This window comes from Asterias amurensis, chromosome 4 (genome assembly GCF_032118995.1).
Source record: "Asterias amurensis chromosome 4, ASM3211899v1".
Classification (NCBI taxonomy): Eukaryota; Metazoa; Echinodermata; class Asteroidea; order Forcipulatida; family Asteriidae; genus Asterias; species Asterias amurensis.
In genome coordinates, this window is record NC_092651.1 from 24,971,981 (window position 1) to 24,991,253 (window position 19,273).

The window sequence follows — 19,273 nt, forward strand, 5'->3', positions numbered from 1 at the left end:
TACCTATTGACAGCTGTCTAGCACCCTGGCAAAACGATACAAAGCAAGCCACGAGGATGGCTACGAGCAGGAGGGCGGAACCCCTCCACAGACCTCCAAGGGGAAATATTGGCCTCATCACGGCATCCACGAACCCCAGGGGATGGCAAACACACAGGGAGAAATATCTCAGTGGTCCACGGGTTCAAACTGCCACTAGCTGAATTGGTGAATGGTCCTGAAGTTCTTGACCGTATTTGTCTCACATTGTACCCCGTCGTCGCGTCTTGCAGCAACCGAAACTCACGACCGAGTCATGGTGATGTAAAATGGCTGGAGATAGCGCCGCTTATACGGCCACGGTTGGACGGGTTCAACCCGTCATTATATTTCACGGTCTCAGGAGAGTTGTGTCACTGTGTTAAAAAGCAAAGAAAAAGCTGGAGGTGCTGGGGAAAATCGCCAACAAAATCAATGAAGCTATCGATACATCTTGAAACACTGGGATTGGCATGTTCATCGATATTGAGTAATTTGTATGAGGCATCTAGTTGTGACGCTTGAATTTCAGAAACTGAATTTCCAGCTAATGTTTCGTCTTTCTCCAACACGTCACCAACAACTACTGTATTGCAATTAAGAAATGACGCAACCATTTTTCAGTATCATTTGATTTAGGCCCCTTGCATATGACGTAACAAGCCCCCAAATAGTCCTCAAAAACGTCTCTGAGGTCATGGAGTGCTAAGAGCATCATCTGTCAAAATACGTCCTGTTCAGATGAAGAAAACCAAGTCGAAAACAAATTTCGGTAAACCTTTCAACTTTAAATGTTTACAAACTAAACTCAGTTTAACTGCTGTCAAAATCTTGAATACGCTAAGAGGTTAAGTCCATTCATCTCTAAGAGGTTAAGTCCATTTGTTATTTTCTAAAGGGCACTTCTTGTGGCAAATATGTGGAGAAACTGTTGAAGTTTCACCAAGTCAAATACCACGGCAACAGAGGTCATTGCTTCCGTGGCATCCGTGTAATTCATGTCCTGGTTTATTCCGCCGGAGTACCATTTTAAAAACAAAGATGGCAAGATTTTAAACAAACATAATTAACAATGAATCAACTAGCCCTATATTATCTCATTAATTTATCAATCTTAAGAGTCAGTTCAGGTAAATAATTGACATAGTTGCTCACGGTCAAAAAATGAATTTTTTTTATACTTTGTGGGTGGAAGGGCCTTGGGGTGCAAGTAAACAAAATTGCATTTTCAATTCTATATATAGCCCGTTGCCATGGTTACGGCTCATTTTGTTTTTTGGCCATTTTAGGCCGATTTTGGGGTCTGAAAAACTGGTTTTTAGCTCATATTTACAACTCCACCCCACCAAAATGCAAAATTATTTCAAAAAACCTTTTATATCACTACAAAGTATCATCCTTGGCCTTCCTTGAGAAAAAAAAATTATTGCTTTAAATATCACCCTTGTGCTGTTTTTGCATCATGCATTACAGTATGTTTTTGGAACTTGCAAAATCGACATTTTTACCCTATTTTTGGACCCCAAAATGTTAACTTGCCAGGGGTCTCAGAAAATTTTCCTTTCGGCTGTGATTAGGGCCAACATTGGTCTTTCCATATCTGGTGTCAAAAACTTGGGCAATTGTATCCTGTTGTGACAGTACCGCCTCAAAACTATACTTTTTTCCCCAAAACGTGAAAAATGCCTTTTTAAGGGTCTTTTCACATAATATCGACATACGTGTAAAAAAAAAAGGAATATTTTTCTTATACTTTGTGGATGGTAGGGACTTGGGGTCCAAATAAACAGCATTTACATTTCAAATCATAATATAACACGTTGCCATGGTAACAGTTCATTTGTGTTTAGGCCACTTTAGGCCGATTTTGGGGTCTGAAAAACTGTTTTTTTTTAGTTAATATTTACAACTCCACCCCACCAAAAAACAAAAATATTTCATAAAACCTTTTACATCACTATACAAAGTATCATCCTTGGCTTTACTTGAGACAAAAAAATATTGATATAAATTTTACCCTAGTGCTATTTTTAGAACGTGCATTAGAATATGTTTTTTTGAACTTGCAAAATCAACATTTTTACCATATTTTTTGCCCTCAAAATTTCATTTTTTTCAGGGGTCTCAGAATATTTTCCTTTCGGGTCTGATCAGGGCCAAAATTTGTCTTTTTATTTCTGGTAAGAACAACTTGGGCAAGTGTATCCTGATGTTAACAGTGCTGTCTCAAAAATAGACTTTTTTCCCCAAACAGAACAATGCATTTTGAATTGTTTTTTCTTCATATTGAATTTCTAACATTAAAAAGTAATAATTGTATCAATCTTGCAGCTTTTCCTAAGCACTCTATAGGCTTAGTGGATTACCCAACATTGATCAGGAACTGTTAATGACCTTAATTTGAGAGTTTGCCTGGCCCAGCCCCAATCATATTTCTTGACATTGCATAAAACAATGTTTTGTGAATAGCGCCTCTTTTTTTGAAAGTGTTCCCTTTCGGTTGTTATTGGTGTTTTCATGTCTTCTGGGTAGAAACACTGTGTTTATTGTATCTTGTTGTGACTGATCATGCCTTAAGTATAGTAATTTTTCCAAAAACAATGCATGCTTGTTAAAAATCTGGCACTGTTTCCATGCCCTTTGAGTAATGAATACAAAGTTTTTATTTAAACATAATGGTATCCAACCAAACCATAACCAATGCTTTGCCACTGAGAGTTCTTGATTTGGCTACTTTACCTATTGTACAGGTATGATTCCCATTGCAAGTAGAGTGCGATGAGCATTCTTTACAGGTTGTCTTTAATACAGGGCCTACTCACCTTGGTCCCTGCCTGCTACCAAATGTAAAACTTTTCATAGAGATAGAGATCATAAACAATGTAGTTTCTGTGCTTGAGGCAGATGGTTTGGAGCATCCAATCATGTCCAACACAAATGTGGGAAATTAAAAAGCCCGCTTAAAAGTGTTGGAAAAGTTTGCCAAGATCTTATTAAAAACAATGATACTAACGATTTGCAAGATGAGCGTAAGAGATCATTTAAAAGGAACACGTTGCCTGGGATCGGTCAAGTTGGTCTTTGAAATGCGTTTGTAACCGCTTGTTATAAAATGCATGGTTAGAAAGATGTTTTTGAGTGATACTTGTGTGGATCATTATATTCTACTTTTAAAATATATTTCTAATCATATGCATTTTGTAATAAACGTTTACAAACGCTTTTCAAAGACCAACTCGACCGATCCAAGGCAACATGTTCCTTTAATGAAACAACATTGAAAGAAGTTGTAAATACTTGCACCTGCTCAACATAAATAAGTAAGATGCATTTGCAGTGACAAAAGTTTATTCAGGCTAGTTTGATTATTTTTTCCATTCACTATCTTACTAGTTCATAATTATTATATATGTCTCTGAGAACGATCAACAAAAAACATTGTCAAACATTACCTGCTGAATTGTTTATCACGTTAAATAAACCAACTCTTTTATTGTTTGCAACAGTACAATTGAAAGGAACCCCACCATGGCTGGGGGAACTGCTTACAGAAGGCCAAAGAAGGTGAATGGCCATTTAGATACTTTGGACACAGTACTTGCTCACTTTTAGAGCCTCTTTGTTCTGATAGGGATGAAAATGTTTAGTTTGGTAGCGGGCAGGGGACCAAGAAGACTGTTATAAGGCCATGTATAGACAAGAATAGTAAAGAATGCTCATCGCACTACTTCTCTTCTTGCAATGTGAATCATACCTGTACAACTAGGTAAAGTAGTCATGACAAAACAAGAACTCTCAGTGACAAAGCATGGTTATAAACTTTTTATATGTTACCTAAAGAGCATGGAAACGGTGCCATATTTTTTTAACAGGCATGCTAGTTTTTGTTTTTTATCAATTCAAACTAAGGGATAACTTCAAAATGCATTTTTATTGTTTTTGGAAAAATTACCATGTTTGAGGCAGAAGTGTCACAACAGGATACAATAAACGAAAGTGTTTCTCCCCCGCAGACATGCAAACCATAATGATAGCCCAATCACAACCAAAAGGGAAATATTCTGAGAACCAATAAACAATTAAGACAATACAAACTTTCTTTATGTGCAAGGGGAATTAAAAAATGTGACTTTCAAAAAAGAGGCGCTGTTCACAAAACTTTTTTATTTTTTTATGCAATGTCAAGAAATATGATTGGGCCGGGGCCGGGGCCGGGGCCGGGGCGGGGCAAATTCTAAGATTTAGGTCATCAACAAGTCCTGATCAATGTTTGGTAATGCACTAAGCCTAGAGAGTGCTTATGAAAAGCTGCCAGATTGATGGAATTATTACTAACTTCTTAATTTTATAAATTCAAAATGAAGCAAATATTTCAAAATGCAATTCTCTATGTTTTTGGGGAAAAGGGTTTATTTTTGAGACAGTTCTGTTACATCAGGATACAATTGCCCGAGTTTTTCTTACCAGAAATAAAAAGACAAATTTTGGCCCTGATCAAACCCGAAAGGAAAATATTCTGAGACCCCTGAAAAAAATGAAATTTTGAGGGCAAAAAATATGGTAAAAACGTTGATTTTGCAAGTTCAAAAAAACATATTCTAATGCACGTTCTAAAAATGGCACAAGGGTAAAACTTATTGCAATATTTTTTTGTAAAACCAAGGATGATACTTTGTAGTGATGTAAAAGGTTTTATGAAATATTTTTGTTTTTTTGTGGGGTGGAGTTGTAAATATTAACTAAAAAAACAGTTTTTCAGACCCCAAAATCGGCATAAAGTGGCCTAAACACAAATGAACTGTTACCATGGCAACGTGTTATATTATGATTTGAAATGTAAATGCTGTTTATTTGGACCCCAAGTCCCTACCATCCACAAAGTATAAGAAAAATATTCCTTTTTTTTTGCCATGGACACGTATGTCGATATTATGTGAAAAGACCCTTAAAAAGGCATTTTTCACGTTTTTGGGAAAAAAGTATAGTTTTGAGGCGGTACTGTCACAGCAGGATACAATTGCCCAAGTTTTTGACACCAGATATGGAAAGACCAATGTTGGCCCTAATCACAGCCGAAAGGAAAATTTTCTGAGACCCCTGGCAAGTTGACATTTTGGGGTCCAAAAATAGGGTAAAAATGTCGATTTTGCAAGTTCTAAAAACATACTGTAATGCATGATGCAAAAATAGCACAAGGGTGATATTTAAAGCAATAATATTTTTTCTCAAGGAAGGCCAAGGATGATACTTTGTAGTGATATAAAAGGTTTTTTGAAATAATTTTGCATTTTGGTGGGGTGGAGTTGTAAATATGAGCTAAAAACCAGTTTTTCAGACCCCAAAATCGGCCTAAAATGGCCCAAAAACAAAATGAGCCATTACCATGGCAACGGGCTATATATAGAATTGAAAATGCAATTTTGTTTACTTGCACCCCAAGGCCCTTCCACCCACAAAGTATAAAAAAAATTCATTTTTTGACCGTGAGCAACTATGTCAATTATTTACCTGAACTGACTCTTAATACTCGTTCACGGTTCACTTGCTGTAGATTGTAACTAATTAATCATGCGAATAACTTATTCATGTATGTCTATCACAGAGCTTTATTTGTATCACGCCCTGACAAACAAATTTGGAGAAGGCAATTTCCAAGAAATGCAATTAATTATTGCCGATTGGAATTATATAAAACAACAAAAAAGAAGTAAAAGATCATCTGAAAGTTGGTCATTTGTCCCCTATACAGAATCGTCGAAGCTTCCCCTACATGAAGTAAAAGTGAATAATAATTTACAAAATAATTTCTTCTGTGGCTTTTTGGTTCCCCAATCGGTGAAGTCTCTTGAGCGAGTATGGCTCATGAAGCAGGTGTTTTATCCGGTTTTCTTGCAATTAAAGGGAAGATACACGTTTGGTAATTACTCAAAACAAATATTAACTTGGTAAAAAAAACATGACTCTAAAGCAACGTAGTTTTTGTAGAAAAGAGGTAATTTCTCACTAAAATAATAAAAGACTTCTAGCTAGAAGTCTACTTTTATTCCTATCTGAAAGCACACAAATTCGTCTAACAATGGTGTTTTTTTTTCATCATTTTCTCGCAACTTCGATGACCAGTTGAGCCCAAATTTTCACAGGTTTGTTTATGTATGCATATGATGGGATACACCAAGTGAGAACACTGGTCTTTGACAATTACCAAACCTGTACAGTGCCTTTAAAGTACTGAAACATTTCTATTCACCTTGACAAGATACCATGTCCATAGCAGGTTACTCCATGGCTCTTACCTGTACTCACTTGTACTCCTATGTGGAGAGAATCAATTATGATTGACTTTATCAAGGACACAAGTGTCGCGACCAACCAGACCAAGATTTGAACCCACATTCTGTCGAACTAAAAAACATGAGTCCACCGCCTTAGACCCCTTACAGCCAAATTTGTGATCAAAATAAAACTAGAAACACGACAACTACCAAGAAATGTAAAGTCTACAGAATGTTTGTGAGGTTTTGACCATCTAGAGCAACTAGACGACTAGACGTGACTCATCACCTTTAAAGTTATATCACAAATAATCCACTCTAATCGATAACCCTGACACATTCACTCAGCACTTAATTCCACCTGAAGGATTCATACCTCACACTTCAAGCTATGGAAATATCATGGTCCCCTTCTTCTCTCGGTCTTTTCTCACCCTGGCGTGGAGGCTCGGCACGCCGGCTGTTCGGCTTGGTCGACCCCGGCACCCGTGATCTATTCGCTCTGCCCACCATGTCCTGATTGATCAGATGTCCCCCCTTTAAAGGGATGTGTTTTAAAGGTACTGGACACTATTGGTAATTATTCAAAATAATTGCTGACATAAAAATACTTGAGAAAAACACTGCTCTATTCCTGGGTTATAATCCCACCTGAGTAATATGCCAGTGATTTTTTGTTTCTGTTACAGAGCTCTGGAAATTATACAGTGCTAACACACATCGGTGTATATGGGTAAAAAAACAAAATTGATATTCATTATCCCCGATGAAAATTTGTATCACTAAAAACTTACTTTGTAACGAACATTGGAGAGCTGTTGATAGTGTAAAACTTTGTGGGAAATGGCTCCCTCTGAGGTAACGGAGTTTTTTTGAAGAGGTAACTTCTCACTGATATGTTAAAACACTTTTAAGGCCTTTTATTGTGAATCTGAAAGCACACAAATGTGTGCAGCAATGGTGTTGCTTACTATTCACTTGCAACTTTGATGACCAATTTGGTAAATGTTCAAAGGTTTGTTTTTATGCATATGTTGGAATCACTATAGTCTTTGACAATTGCCAAATGTGCCAGCCGTCGATTTCACAAAACTCTTCCTAACTTAGGATTAATCTTATGACATTGGGACGAGTCCCAACACTGCACTGTAGCATGCAGACCTTAAGATTAATCCTAAGTTAGGACGAGTTACTCGTCCTAGCTCGAGATAAGAGTCCTAACTCTTTGTGAAATCGACGGCAGTGCCTTTAAGCAAAGGCAAATCAACAACCATGTACACAGAATGACTGTAAAGTCAGTTTGATATTAGACAGTCTAACGAACCTATGTGAATGAATATATGTCGAATAACGAAAAAGTAATTATCATATTATTCGCTGCACAAACATACCGGAATATCCAAAATCCATTATTATTATTATTGAAAAAGTAACATTCATATTCGCTATCCAAACCTATTTGACTGTTCAATGTCCAACATTAAGCTACATTTCTTCGAACATGTGATGGGGAAATATGCAATACGTTGTTGCCGTCATGCAAGGTGTACATATGAGGTTTGACATTTTGGCTGTATCCAGTTGTCACTAAAATATTGACGATGATACCTTAGGATGTCACAGTGAAGGAATGCACTCATCTGTCTGGACACATCACCCGTCGCCAATTGTGTTCACTCTACCTTGTTTCCTGAACATATAGACAGAAAATGACAACACGAGTCTTGTGTTTTTGTGCGTATTCTTAAAGACAGTGGACTCTATTGGTAATTGTCAAAGACGAGTCTTCTATATTGATGTATCTCATCATATGCATGAAATAACTAACCTGTGAAAATTTTAGCTCAATTGGTCGTCGAATTTGCGAGATAATATTGAAAGAAAAAAAACACTTGTCACACGAAATTGTGTGCTTTCTGGTGCTTGATTTCGAGACCTTAAATTCTAAATTTGAGGTCTCGAAATCAAATTCGAGGTAAATTACTTCTTTCTCGAAAACTACATTACTTCAGAATGAGCCGTTTCTCTCAATGTTTTAAATAATATCAACAGCTCTCCATTCTTCGTTGCCAAGTAAGTTGTATGCTATTTTTTGTTTTAGTAACTATACCAATAGTGTCCACTGGCTTTAAGTAGGCCTACATGTGGTCCATGTTGATGAAGTGCAAGGATTAATGCAAAGTCAAGTTCGGCCGATATATTCGACTCGGATTTGAGGTAAGAAGTAGAACAAACAAGGTGGTAATGATAATGCCGGATGGTCGAACAATATCAACAAATTGATCTTACAGTACCCATTGAGCTATTATAACTTCAATCCCTCCACATCTAGCACTACATTCGGTGGCATGCCTGCTATTACTAGATGCGGGCATGTCGAGCAGCGAACAGCGAAGCATTGCAGGTAAGTCCACGCGTGTTTAGACTGGGTTGTGATGTTCATCAAAGCTGATTTGCCGGGCTGTGCACCTATTGACCGAGTTTATATATTGAACTTCTAGATAGTACATGTTATTTTTTTTTATTTATTTTTTTTTTTTTTTTTGGGGGGGGGGGGGGGGGGGTTCTGATTACTTCAGAAAATGATGGAATCAGATCAGGCGACCCACTTAGGTCCGCTAGTGAATCTCTGAGTCAATTCAGCCACAAGAGTTTAGGAAATAAAAGAGAGCGAGAGGGGGAGTCCAAACTTTGTTGTTTAAAGAACTGTCATATTCAGATTTGGTGACTAGTACCGAAAGATAAATCCCTAAGGAGGAGATGATAAGACGAAAATAGGTGACAGACTGTAGCTGACGTCATACTAATGACGTAACGTTGCCGCGAAACTCTCATTATAAATTCACGACTGTTCCAAAAGACTTTGTAAGCCTATGTGTTTTTTTGTTTCTTGTTTTACAGTTAAAGGCAGTGGACACTATTGGTAATTACTCAAAAGAATTATTAGCATAAAACCTCACTTAGTAACGATTAATGGGGAGAGGTTGATATGATAAACATTTTGAGAAACGGCTCCCTCTGAAGTGACGTACTTTCGAGAAAGAAGTAGCCTAATTTTCCACGAGTTTGATTTAGAGACCTCATATTTAGATTTTGTGGTCTCGAAATCAAGCATGTGAAAGCACACAACGTGCGACTATGGGTGTTTTTTCTTCCATATTACCTCGCAACTCCGACGACCAATCGAGCTCAAATTTTCACAGGTTTGTTATTTTGTAAATATGTTGAGACGCACCAAGTGAGAAGACTAGTCGTTGACAATTACCAATAGTGTCCACTGTCTTTAAAGGAATACCTTTAGTTTTTTAACCGTTCGATTTTTGTCGACCCTATATACAAATGAAGATGTATACATCTCCATCTTCCAGCAGCAACTTAAGACACACTTGTTCACACTTGCTTTCACTAACACTTGATAATTCACTCTTTTCCATCTTTACCGGCGCCTTTGAATGGTTTTACACCAGATTTAGTGCACCTTTATAAATGCTGTGTAATAATTGTTACTTATTGTTATTTTGTATACAACTCAACTGACATGTTACAAACTCATTTCAAAAGGTGCATGGTCTCGGTTTTTAAATACCGCCGAAAATCCGGGGCGGTTATTGTTCACGCAGTTCTCGGATTCAAATTTGTTGGGCGTAACAACAAATATCTTTAAACACTATTTGGAGGTGAAATGATTATCGAAATGCTTTATACTATCGGAAGCTATTGTACTTCTTACCAAGTACATGTTTTTTTAATCATTGTAATGTCAACCACTTGTCTTTAAAATTGCGGGTTGGTGACCGAATCCAGGATGTAAACACATTTTGGACTTTAAGGTTCTGGGTAATTTTTGTAGGACACAAAACACAATGTCAACAGATCAACATCAAACTCAAACAGTTTGAAGATAATGATAGTGAAAGCTTACATGGTGGTAAAACAAGTCACGAAAATAATTTTCGTCTCAAATTGTTGTAGCATGTAAAAGATATTTCGTAACATTGTTTTACTCATTTCTCTAAAACTATAGCACCTCAGCAACTGGTATTTTAAGGTAAGCTTTCTACTACCATCAAATATTTTCAAACGGTGTAAGTTTAAGGTAAATCTGTGGACATTGTGTTTTGTGTAAAAAAAAAAAAAAAAAAAAAAAAAAGAATCCTCTGAAATAAAACAAACATCGAGCAAAGACAAGAAGAGAGAGAACAAAAACATTCCCAGACATTCAGCTGACAACGAGCATCTTCTAAAAATAAGGTCATCATCACCATCGACAATAAATAACTGTTCCCAGGGGAGAACATGGTTTCCGGTCGAAGGAATCTGGGGCAGTAAGGTATTTAAAATAAAAACATGAATAATTAAAGACTGAATACGTTACACAATGATAATGTTGAAACTATATCAGTTCATGATCAAAGCTATGATGACTTATTGATGGCTTTTTTTATTTATTATTTTAAACAAATCGACAGAGATAGTGGTGTTTCCTTTCCTGGAATATGTTACTGGCCGTCTAAATTTACTGCGTACCTTGTGTCTAGAAACCTCTGAAAGTTGTATGAGTTTGGAAACATGCATTTCAAAAACGGCAGAGAACATTAGTGCACGTGACTCCTTACATTTTTTATTATAATGTTTTCCATTCAGTTCAAATAATTAAGAGTGATACTAAAAAAAAACTCAATTACATTCTTAATGTGGAGAGACGCAAATGAACTAATTTAAACTAATGATTAAATTAAGAATAATGACTGTGTGCAAGTTGAAGTATCATAATGTAGTGCATGTGCAAAAGCAAATTGGTTAAAAGTTAAATGTAATCTAATTCAAAACTTTAAAGCCATTCGACACTTTCGGTAAACAGTATTGTCTAAAGACCCACACTTCGTGTATCACAACTTATATATAAAATAACTAACCTGTGAAAATTTAGGCTCAATCGGTCTTCGGAGTCGGGAGAAAATAACGGGAATACCCACTCTTGTTTCCGCGCGTTTCGCCGAGTCATGACATGTGTTTAAAATAAATCCGTAACTCTCGATGTCGAGAATTGATAATTGTTTTAATGTTTTCTCAAAAAGTAAACCATTTCATGGAATAATATTTCAAGAGAGGTCTTTAACCATTACCTTCTGTAAACCCTGTTATTTGTAAAACTTTTTTTTTCTTTTTCTGTTCCGAAAGTGTGTTATGGCTTTAACGTTACAACCTGCTTGTAAAGGTGAAAAAGAATAATGAAAATTCTGACTTTTGATAACATAAGATTTATTGTGGTTATTCTAGTTATAGGCCTATTTGCAACATGGATCTGTAATGAAACCAAGAAACCCTAAACAAAAGGGGCTGTGTTACTGTTACTGGTAAGAATGAAGAAACATGTTTAGATCAGAAGATGGGGGTATGCTGCCATGCAGTTTTAGATGTGAGAGCAACAACCTAAGAAAAGAAAAAACTCCATGTAATCAGACGGAGAATGAACACATCACATAACCGCACGGAAGTTCCTACACAAGGAGGGCTTCGAACCAGAGACCATGGAGAATCCAGCATGGCAAGAAAACCCCTAAGCCCACTTGTGACCAATTTTATAGAGCTACTAAATCAACAAATATTTTTATCAGAAATTATCTGTAAAGCAAAGGCAGTGTACCAGTCATATGGTACATGTGGAATGCTATCTTGGCGAACGGTTTTATATGCTTAGCAGTTAAACTTAAATCTGGAAAGCATATTAATCGTGCTAAGCTACGTTTGTACTTCTGACCAGCAGCTCTATGAAATTGGGTACTAATATTTAGCTTTCCTACGCGAATACGCATAATATGTGAGAATAGCATCAAGACTTGCACACAAGCCCTATTGTGCTTTGTTTGAACCAACCTCACAATTTACTTTAATTCCACAAAAAAACATAAACGGACCTCTTCTTCAAACAGTCCCACACCCCCTGCGGACAGTTCAAATTGCTTAAATTGTTAACACACATTCGGAACAGAGTGTCATAAGCCTTGCTGAGGTATGGTGATCACTTTAAGAGTGCACAGTTTGGTTTGGGTGTCAACAGACAAGTGTACACAAACCAATACTGCTATAGAAATATGTCCACCATACCCCAAACTGGCTTTATGGTAATGGAATGACACTAGGGAGCGAAGTAAATAATTCACTCCATCTATTCTGCTTACTGATACTGTGTGAACTAGGGGGTTACTTTGTATGATAATGGGTGTGTTAACATCAGATGTAGACAGAAATGGCCTAGTTTGGTAATAAAACATGAACATGGCTAACGAACAAGCCGATGATGAATAATTCTGACCATATTTTGTCACCTTCGTTGACCACACACTGAGAGCAGTCATCCTAGATCCTTCTCCTGCTGCCTCGTCTGTTTTTTTATGATATGAATTTCAATTGAAACACAGTATGGAGATTGCGATGATGCTCTACATAAGGAGTACATTGGAGACCCGCATGTCATTGGATAAACGAATGGTGGCGCTATTCCGAAAAGAAACAGCCACATAACAATTTTCTTGTTATAGTCCATATCTCTGAGGTGTAATGAGAGTGTCGCAACTCGCAACACAGAGCTCCATGTTACGACTCTAGAGGGACCAATTTTCTTTGATCAGGTGGTAAAAATAGTAATTACGTTAAATGGCAGCACAACCCAATGTGCAGTCTAGTCTGGAACTTTATGTGCGCGCATTTCTTTTTTGATAATCTTTTAACCGAAAATAGCTTCTAGTCGTTAGTTATTGCAACTCATTCCACACCCAGCTCAGCCCGTCCACACTACATATATTACCGCCCTCTCTTTTCCTTTTCAAACCTTAAGATTGTGTTAATTGACTGACGTGTTCATCATTCGCAGGGGCGTAGTCTTAGCTTTCCCCACATAGGTACACAAGTGTACCGTTCTATGACCAGCAGTAGGGAGGAATTATGTTATTGGCTTAAAAAGAACAAATCAACTCAAATTTTAAACCCGACAAATGAATACATTTTCTCCAATCCCCCTCTCCTCCCCATCGTTCTCTCGGCTTTCTGTCTAGCGAGTTATCTCCGTGGTTCCTTCAAGAGCAGTCTATCATCCAAAGCGAAGACGCACAGCTGAAAGCAATACTCAATTTTCAGGTTTCGTCGACAACGAACAACCCAAAGAGTTACTGTTCGCAGAGAACGAAACCTGCAGTTTGAGCAGTGAATTTAAGAGGTCTCCTGGTGTTCATGGTCCACGGATAAGACACAAGCGCTGCCTGTAGCTATGTCGAAATAAAACAGAGTCACTTTTTCCTTAGCAGTTAGGTCATTAGCTAAAACAAAGTAAATGAGTTTTGACACGCTTAATAAAATGGTCATTTACAAATGTGAGTTCAACGTTTTTAATTTGCACCGTCGCGACGATACAACAGAGCAACTTGTCTGGTCTGTCTCTCTGTCGGTCTGTCTGTCTGTCTTCTCTGTGTAAGATACACATTTGGGGCGATTTTGTCGACATTAATGTTTTAATAATTAGGAAAAACTACCGAAAAGGAATCATAGATAACACCTGGGGAAAGCCCACAATGTCGCTCTAAAGCACGTCAGACCGTCCGCTCGTTGTATGTCTGTCTGTCTGTCTGTCCGTCTGTCTGTCTGTCTGTCTGTCTGTCTGTCTGTCTGTCTGTCTGTCTGTCTGTCTGTCTGTATACCAACGAAACATCTCATCCTAACCACCTTAATTCTGGCTACTTCAAAGTGTGGTTTGCTGTTCTTTAAGTTGCAACATCCATTTCAACCAAATTTTGAGTAACCCAAATGATGATTTACATGATCATGTTTGTGGCTTAAGATGATTTTGTTATTGAAAAACTACGCTTTGAAGGAATGAACGATGTAGTCAAAGTTAGACAATTACCAGATACATTCCCAAAATATAGATAAACCGTGGGTTTTAAACGCTGATAAACTTACCTAGAATTCATCAATTTTAGAAACCGAGAAGTACAGAAGAACCAGAAAGGGACACCAGTGCTCACCAGAAAATACTCTCGGCAGCAGCTATGATCAGGGAAGAGGACCAACCGCTGCTTTTATCTATTTCCAGAAACAATGGATTTCCCCTTCCAAGGCGAAACAACGGCGACCGGGCCCTCGCTACCGGCATCACCCCCAAGGACACCTCGGCATTGTAACGGGGGCCAACGGTCGGTTTTACGGCAGCTCATCCCATCGCCGTCCCCCTATACAACCACCACCTCCTCGCTGTATTGTCTACAAGATACACAAATTACTACCGCTTGAGTTGTGTTTTAATTACGTGTTAATGAGTTATTGAAATGAGAATAGGATGTGTTGATGGCACTTGCACATAAAATAAGAATTTTAAAGGCACTGGCTACTATTGGTAAATCCTCATAATAATTGTTATAAACTTGCTTCGTAACTAGCAATGGAGAGCTGTTGATATAGAAGTATAAAACATTGTGAGAAACGGCTCCCTCTGAAGTAACGTAGTTTTTGAGAAAGAGGTCATTTCTCACTGACATAATAATTGGAGACTTCAGCTGAAGCCTTTTATTATGCATCTAAAAACCGGAAAAGTGAGGTAAAAGGGTGTTTTTCTTGTATTATTCTCTTGGAAAATTCGACGACCAAAGAGCCAAAATGTCACAGGTTTGTTGTTTAATGCATAATATGTTGGGATACAGCAATTGAGAATACTGGTCGTTGACAATTTAGCAAACGTGTCCAGTACCTTTAAGGGTTGACATTAATTGACAGCGGTATTAACACAAACGACCTCGAGAGCAACCCCCCCCCCCCCCCCATACACACACACCTACCGTACCTACCACCACCACGTCCACAGCCCACCATTAATAAATGAAGATGTAATTAATAGCGATGTTTCAATAACAACGCTAGCTTGTCATATTTGTATTGTCCCCACCCCGGTCAATGAATGACAATCGGGAAAGATAAACAACTGGAAAAAAAAGATATGTATATTTAATATCATTAAGTGGTGTTGTTTACTAGTAAACTGTTATTAAAATTTGAGACAATTAAAACAAAGGAATATAAATATTATCGTGTGGGAACCGAGTGTGTAAATTATACAATGGAAGTAATAATATTCTGTGTTTTTAAACGACTCATGATATAGCTACCGAAGAGTTAAAGGAACACGTTGCCTTGGATCGGACGAGTTGGTTTATAAAAAGCGTTTGTAATTGTTTTTTATAAAATGCATATGGGTAGAAAGATGTTGTAAAAGTATAATACAATGATCCACACAAACATGCCTCGAAATTGCACGGTTTTCCTTTTACCTCGTCGAATAACACGTCGGCCATTTATGGGAGTCACAATGACTCCCATAAATGGCCGACCGTGTTCGTTCGCGCAGTAAAAGGAAAACCACGCAATTTCGAGGCAAACTTGTGTGGTTAATTGTATGCTACTTTTAAAACATCTTTCCAACCATATGCATTTTATAAAAAACGGTTGCAAACGCTCAGTTATAGACCAACTGGTCCGATCCAAGGCAACGTGTTCCTTTAACACTGATCTCATCGTTAATTTAAAAAGAGAAACATTAAGTAGTAGACCTATGTATCTCTAATTTTTGCTTTATACTCAATGATCAGAATATAGTGCTGTTTAGGAAAATAGTTATTTGATTTTATTTTCAGTGTCGTAAAAAATATGAAAACTTGAATCTTGAATTGGACTTTATTTATTAAATAGTCATACACAACAACTTAAAAACTGACGTAAGTTTTAACCCAATGGCCGGTATTTAACGTGTTAGCTGCCACGGAGGGACGATCGATTGATTTGTATTATAGTGCATAAAATATCTTTGTTTAAGTACTTCATGTGCCCGGTAAGGTTCCAGTGTACGCACCGGTGTTAAAGCCATTGGACACTTTCGGTAAACAGTATTGTCCAAAGGCCCACACTTCGTACATCACAACTGACATACAAAATAACAAACCTGTGAACATAAATTTTAGGCTCAATCGGTCATCGGAGTTGGGAGAAAATAACGGGGAAAACCCACCCGTTTTTCCGCACGTTTCGCCGTGTCATGACATGTGTTTAAAACAAATCCGTAATTCTCGACAACGAGGGTTGATAATTGTTTTAACGTTTTCTCGAAAAGTAAACCATTTCATGGAATAATATTTCAAGAGAAGTCTTTCACCATTACCTTCTGTAAACCCTGTAAGTTATTTGTAAAATGTGAACTTTTTTTTTCTCTGCCGAAAGTGTATAATGGCTTTAAAGGCATGGACACCTTTGGTAATTGTCAAAGACCAGTATTTTCACTGGTACATGTGCAACCCAAGTCTTTTATTATTTGATTGAAGCGTTACCTCTTTCTCAAAACCCATGTTAATTCAGAGGAAGCCGTTTCTCACAATGTATAATACTATCACAAGCTCTACATCACTCGTCACCAAGTTAGTTGTTATGCTAATAATTATTGTAAATAAGTGTCAATAGTGTACCCCTATTGTGTTTTTAAGAGAAACATTTACGGTTATGAGAGAAAAGTTTCGGATATCAAAAATTATTTTAGGAGAAGTGTTGGCTCTTAGGGGAGTTCGTATGTAGTTTCGACGTTTCGTACAGTATGCTCTGCTCGTCTGAAAGAGAATTCTCCGCTGAATTAATGTTGTGGTCAGAATAAGTGTCTTGCCAAAGGACCGGGAATCGAACCAACACCATGGTGAAAAAGAAAGGTTAATTGCATGTCCCAATTTAACCCAGGAAACAGCTGCCCATTGGTTTAACTTTACTATGCCCACAGCTTGGCACAACAAGCAAGTATATTCTTGACTTTTTGGTGCTTGCAATGTGCCATTGTGTACCCCTATTGTGTTTTCAAAGTATGCATGTAATCTCAGGAATTCTTTAGAAGATTTTAGTGGAGGGGGTGGGGGCTTCAGTGAGGAAATGGTGTGTAGGAGCACTGGGATGGGAATATCCTCTGTCTCATACAAGGCATGGTATTATTCTGGACGCGTGCAGCAATCTCCTACGAGATTTACAGTGGTTGTTTACTTCATCGTCTTCATAGAGAGATTTGCTAATGAAGCTGTTGGATTCCTTCCTAGTGGCTGAACAGCTGTAAAAGGTGAGCCATGCAACCAGCCCGTACATTATTTAGTTAATAGTGTAAGTTCAATGTCTTCTTGACTACTATCTTTTCAAGCTACGAAACTAACACTAAATAATGTTTTATCCAAATACTCTGGCTAGGGTGTCTCTGCTTAACAGACCACGTAATATTCGATCATTTGTCGGACAACCTTGCGGTATACATAATCATTATGTACGTCGGTCACGGACTAGTTTGCGTATACCATTTTGTTATTAATGCCAAAGGTAAAATGTATGGTCCTGTAGGCCACACCCACTTAACACAAACTGGATCCATCGCCTACTAGAGGCCCGTTAGAGTTGCATTATTTGATAAGGAAGAAAGAACTTGCTTACACGAAATCAGAAAAAAAAAATTCAGAAAAAGTGATTGTTGTTGTTGCTGTTGTTGTTGGTTTGTGTTTTGTTTTGTGTTGTGCAGTGTTCAGAGATGCTAGTAGATTCCAATTTGTACACTGGTCACCATCTAAAACGTTAAATGGTTTTATTGCAATACACTAAATCCGCATAGGTCCTGACCCGTGTCAGCAATACTCTGGATCTGTGTCAAAATGACCCCGACACGGGTCAGAATCCGAGTTAAATCTCTTTTGTTGATCACTTTCCTGGTCACATTGACCCATAAATGGTTTAGGCATCATGTGATTCGAAAAACGGGTCTGGATCTTGGAATTTTTAAGAGTGTAGCAAACCTTGAGTAATCATTGTCTTTAATCAAAATTCAGTCCAACCGGAGTGAAGTCGTAAAGACAACGTATGGCAATCATGTGCCTTCTTGTAGCTAGAAATTCAATTTACAGCCGGGGTTTTGATCCCAATTTAGACCCGGCGCATGCAACATGAGATTTCTGTGAAACCCAAAGTGTGTAAATATTATACTCATTAAAGGCAGTGGACACTATTGGTAATCATCAAAGACTAGCCTTCACAGTTGGTGTATCTCAACATATGCATAAAATAACAAACCTGTGAAAATTTGAACTTGCGAGATAATAATGAAAGAAAACAACACCCTTGTCACACAAAGTTGTGTGCGTTTTGGTTGATTTCGAGACCTCAAGTTCTAAATCTGAGGTCTCGAAATCAAATCCGTGGAAAATTACTTCTTTCTCGAAATTATGGCACTTCAGAGGGAGCCGTTCCTCACAATGTTTTATACCATCAACTTCTCCCCATAACTCGTCACCAAGAAAGGTTTATGCTATTAACTATTTTAAGTAATTACCAATAATATCCACTGCCTTTAACGTTCCATAATAATAAAAAAAAACGAGGCGACGTCGCCTTCGTAACTGTTGTTCCCTCTCTCTCTATCTGACACGTCATCAAGAAAGTAACATTGCTTTCGTGTACAGGAGAATTCTTGTCGACCTTGCCTCATCTGCGATTGTAACCGTTCCCGACGTGGCCTATCAAGAGCGCCATCTGCCGTCGCAAAGTTTAATGGACGCTTCGTTTTTCGAGTACGCCCTCTCGCAAAGGGTTGGTGTACGGAAATCTGATAAGTGTGGATCATGGTACAACACCGTGTCTTAGTTTTGGGGAACAAATCTCTTCATATTTCTCTTCTGTTATAATGAAAATGCTGCCGTGGTATATTGGTTGGATGGTATCAGTTCATACCAAAGCCTACACAAAATCCCCAAAATCCCCAACATCGACGATTTCTTACAAAATTATTCTCAAAAATTATTTACGGAACTTTGGAAGTGTAATCAGTGAAGAATATGTACCCTTGGAAAAAAGGGAAAAAACAACATTACAGCTCCGATGCTATTATTATATTAGTCAGATCACCGGTAGAGGGCGCAACACCAACTGGTCCG

General features: G+C 37.8%; 1 protein-coding gene across 1 annotated transcript in view; it reads right to left on the reverse strand.

Moving 5' to 3' along the window:
- Window positions 1–135, reverse strand: part of LOC139935981 (glutamate receptor 4-like) — a 41,481-nt gene extending 41,346 nt beyond the window's left edge. Inside the window, exon 1 of the mRNA XM_071930650.1 lies at window positions 4–135. Within this exon, the coding sequence (XP_071786751.1) occupies window positions 4–118 (115 nt within the window). The 5' untranslated portion in view covers window positions 119–135. The remainder of the gene's footprint in view (window positions 1–3) is intronic.
- Between the last annotated feature and the right edge of the window lie 19,138 nt (window positions 136–19,273).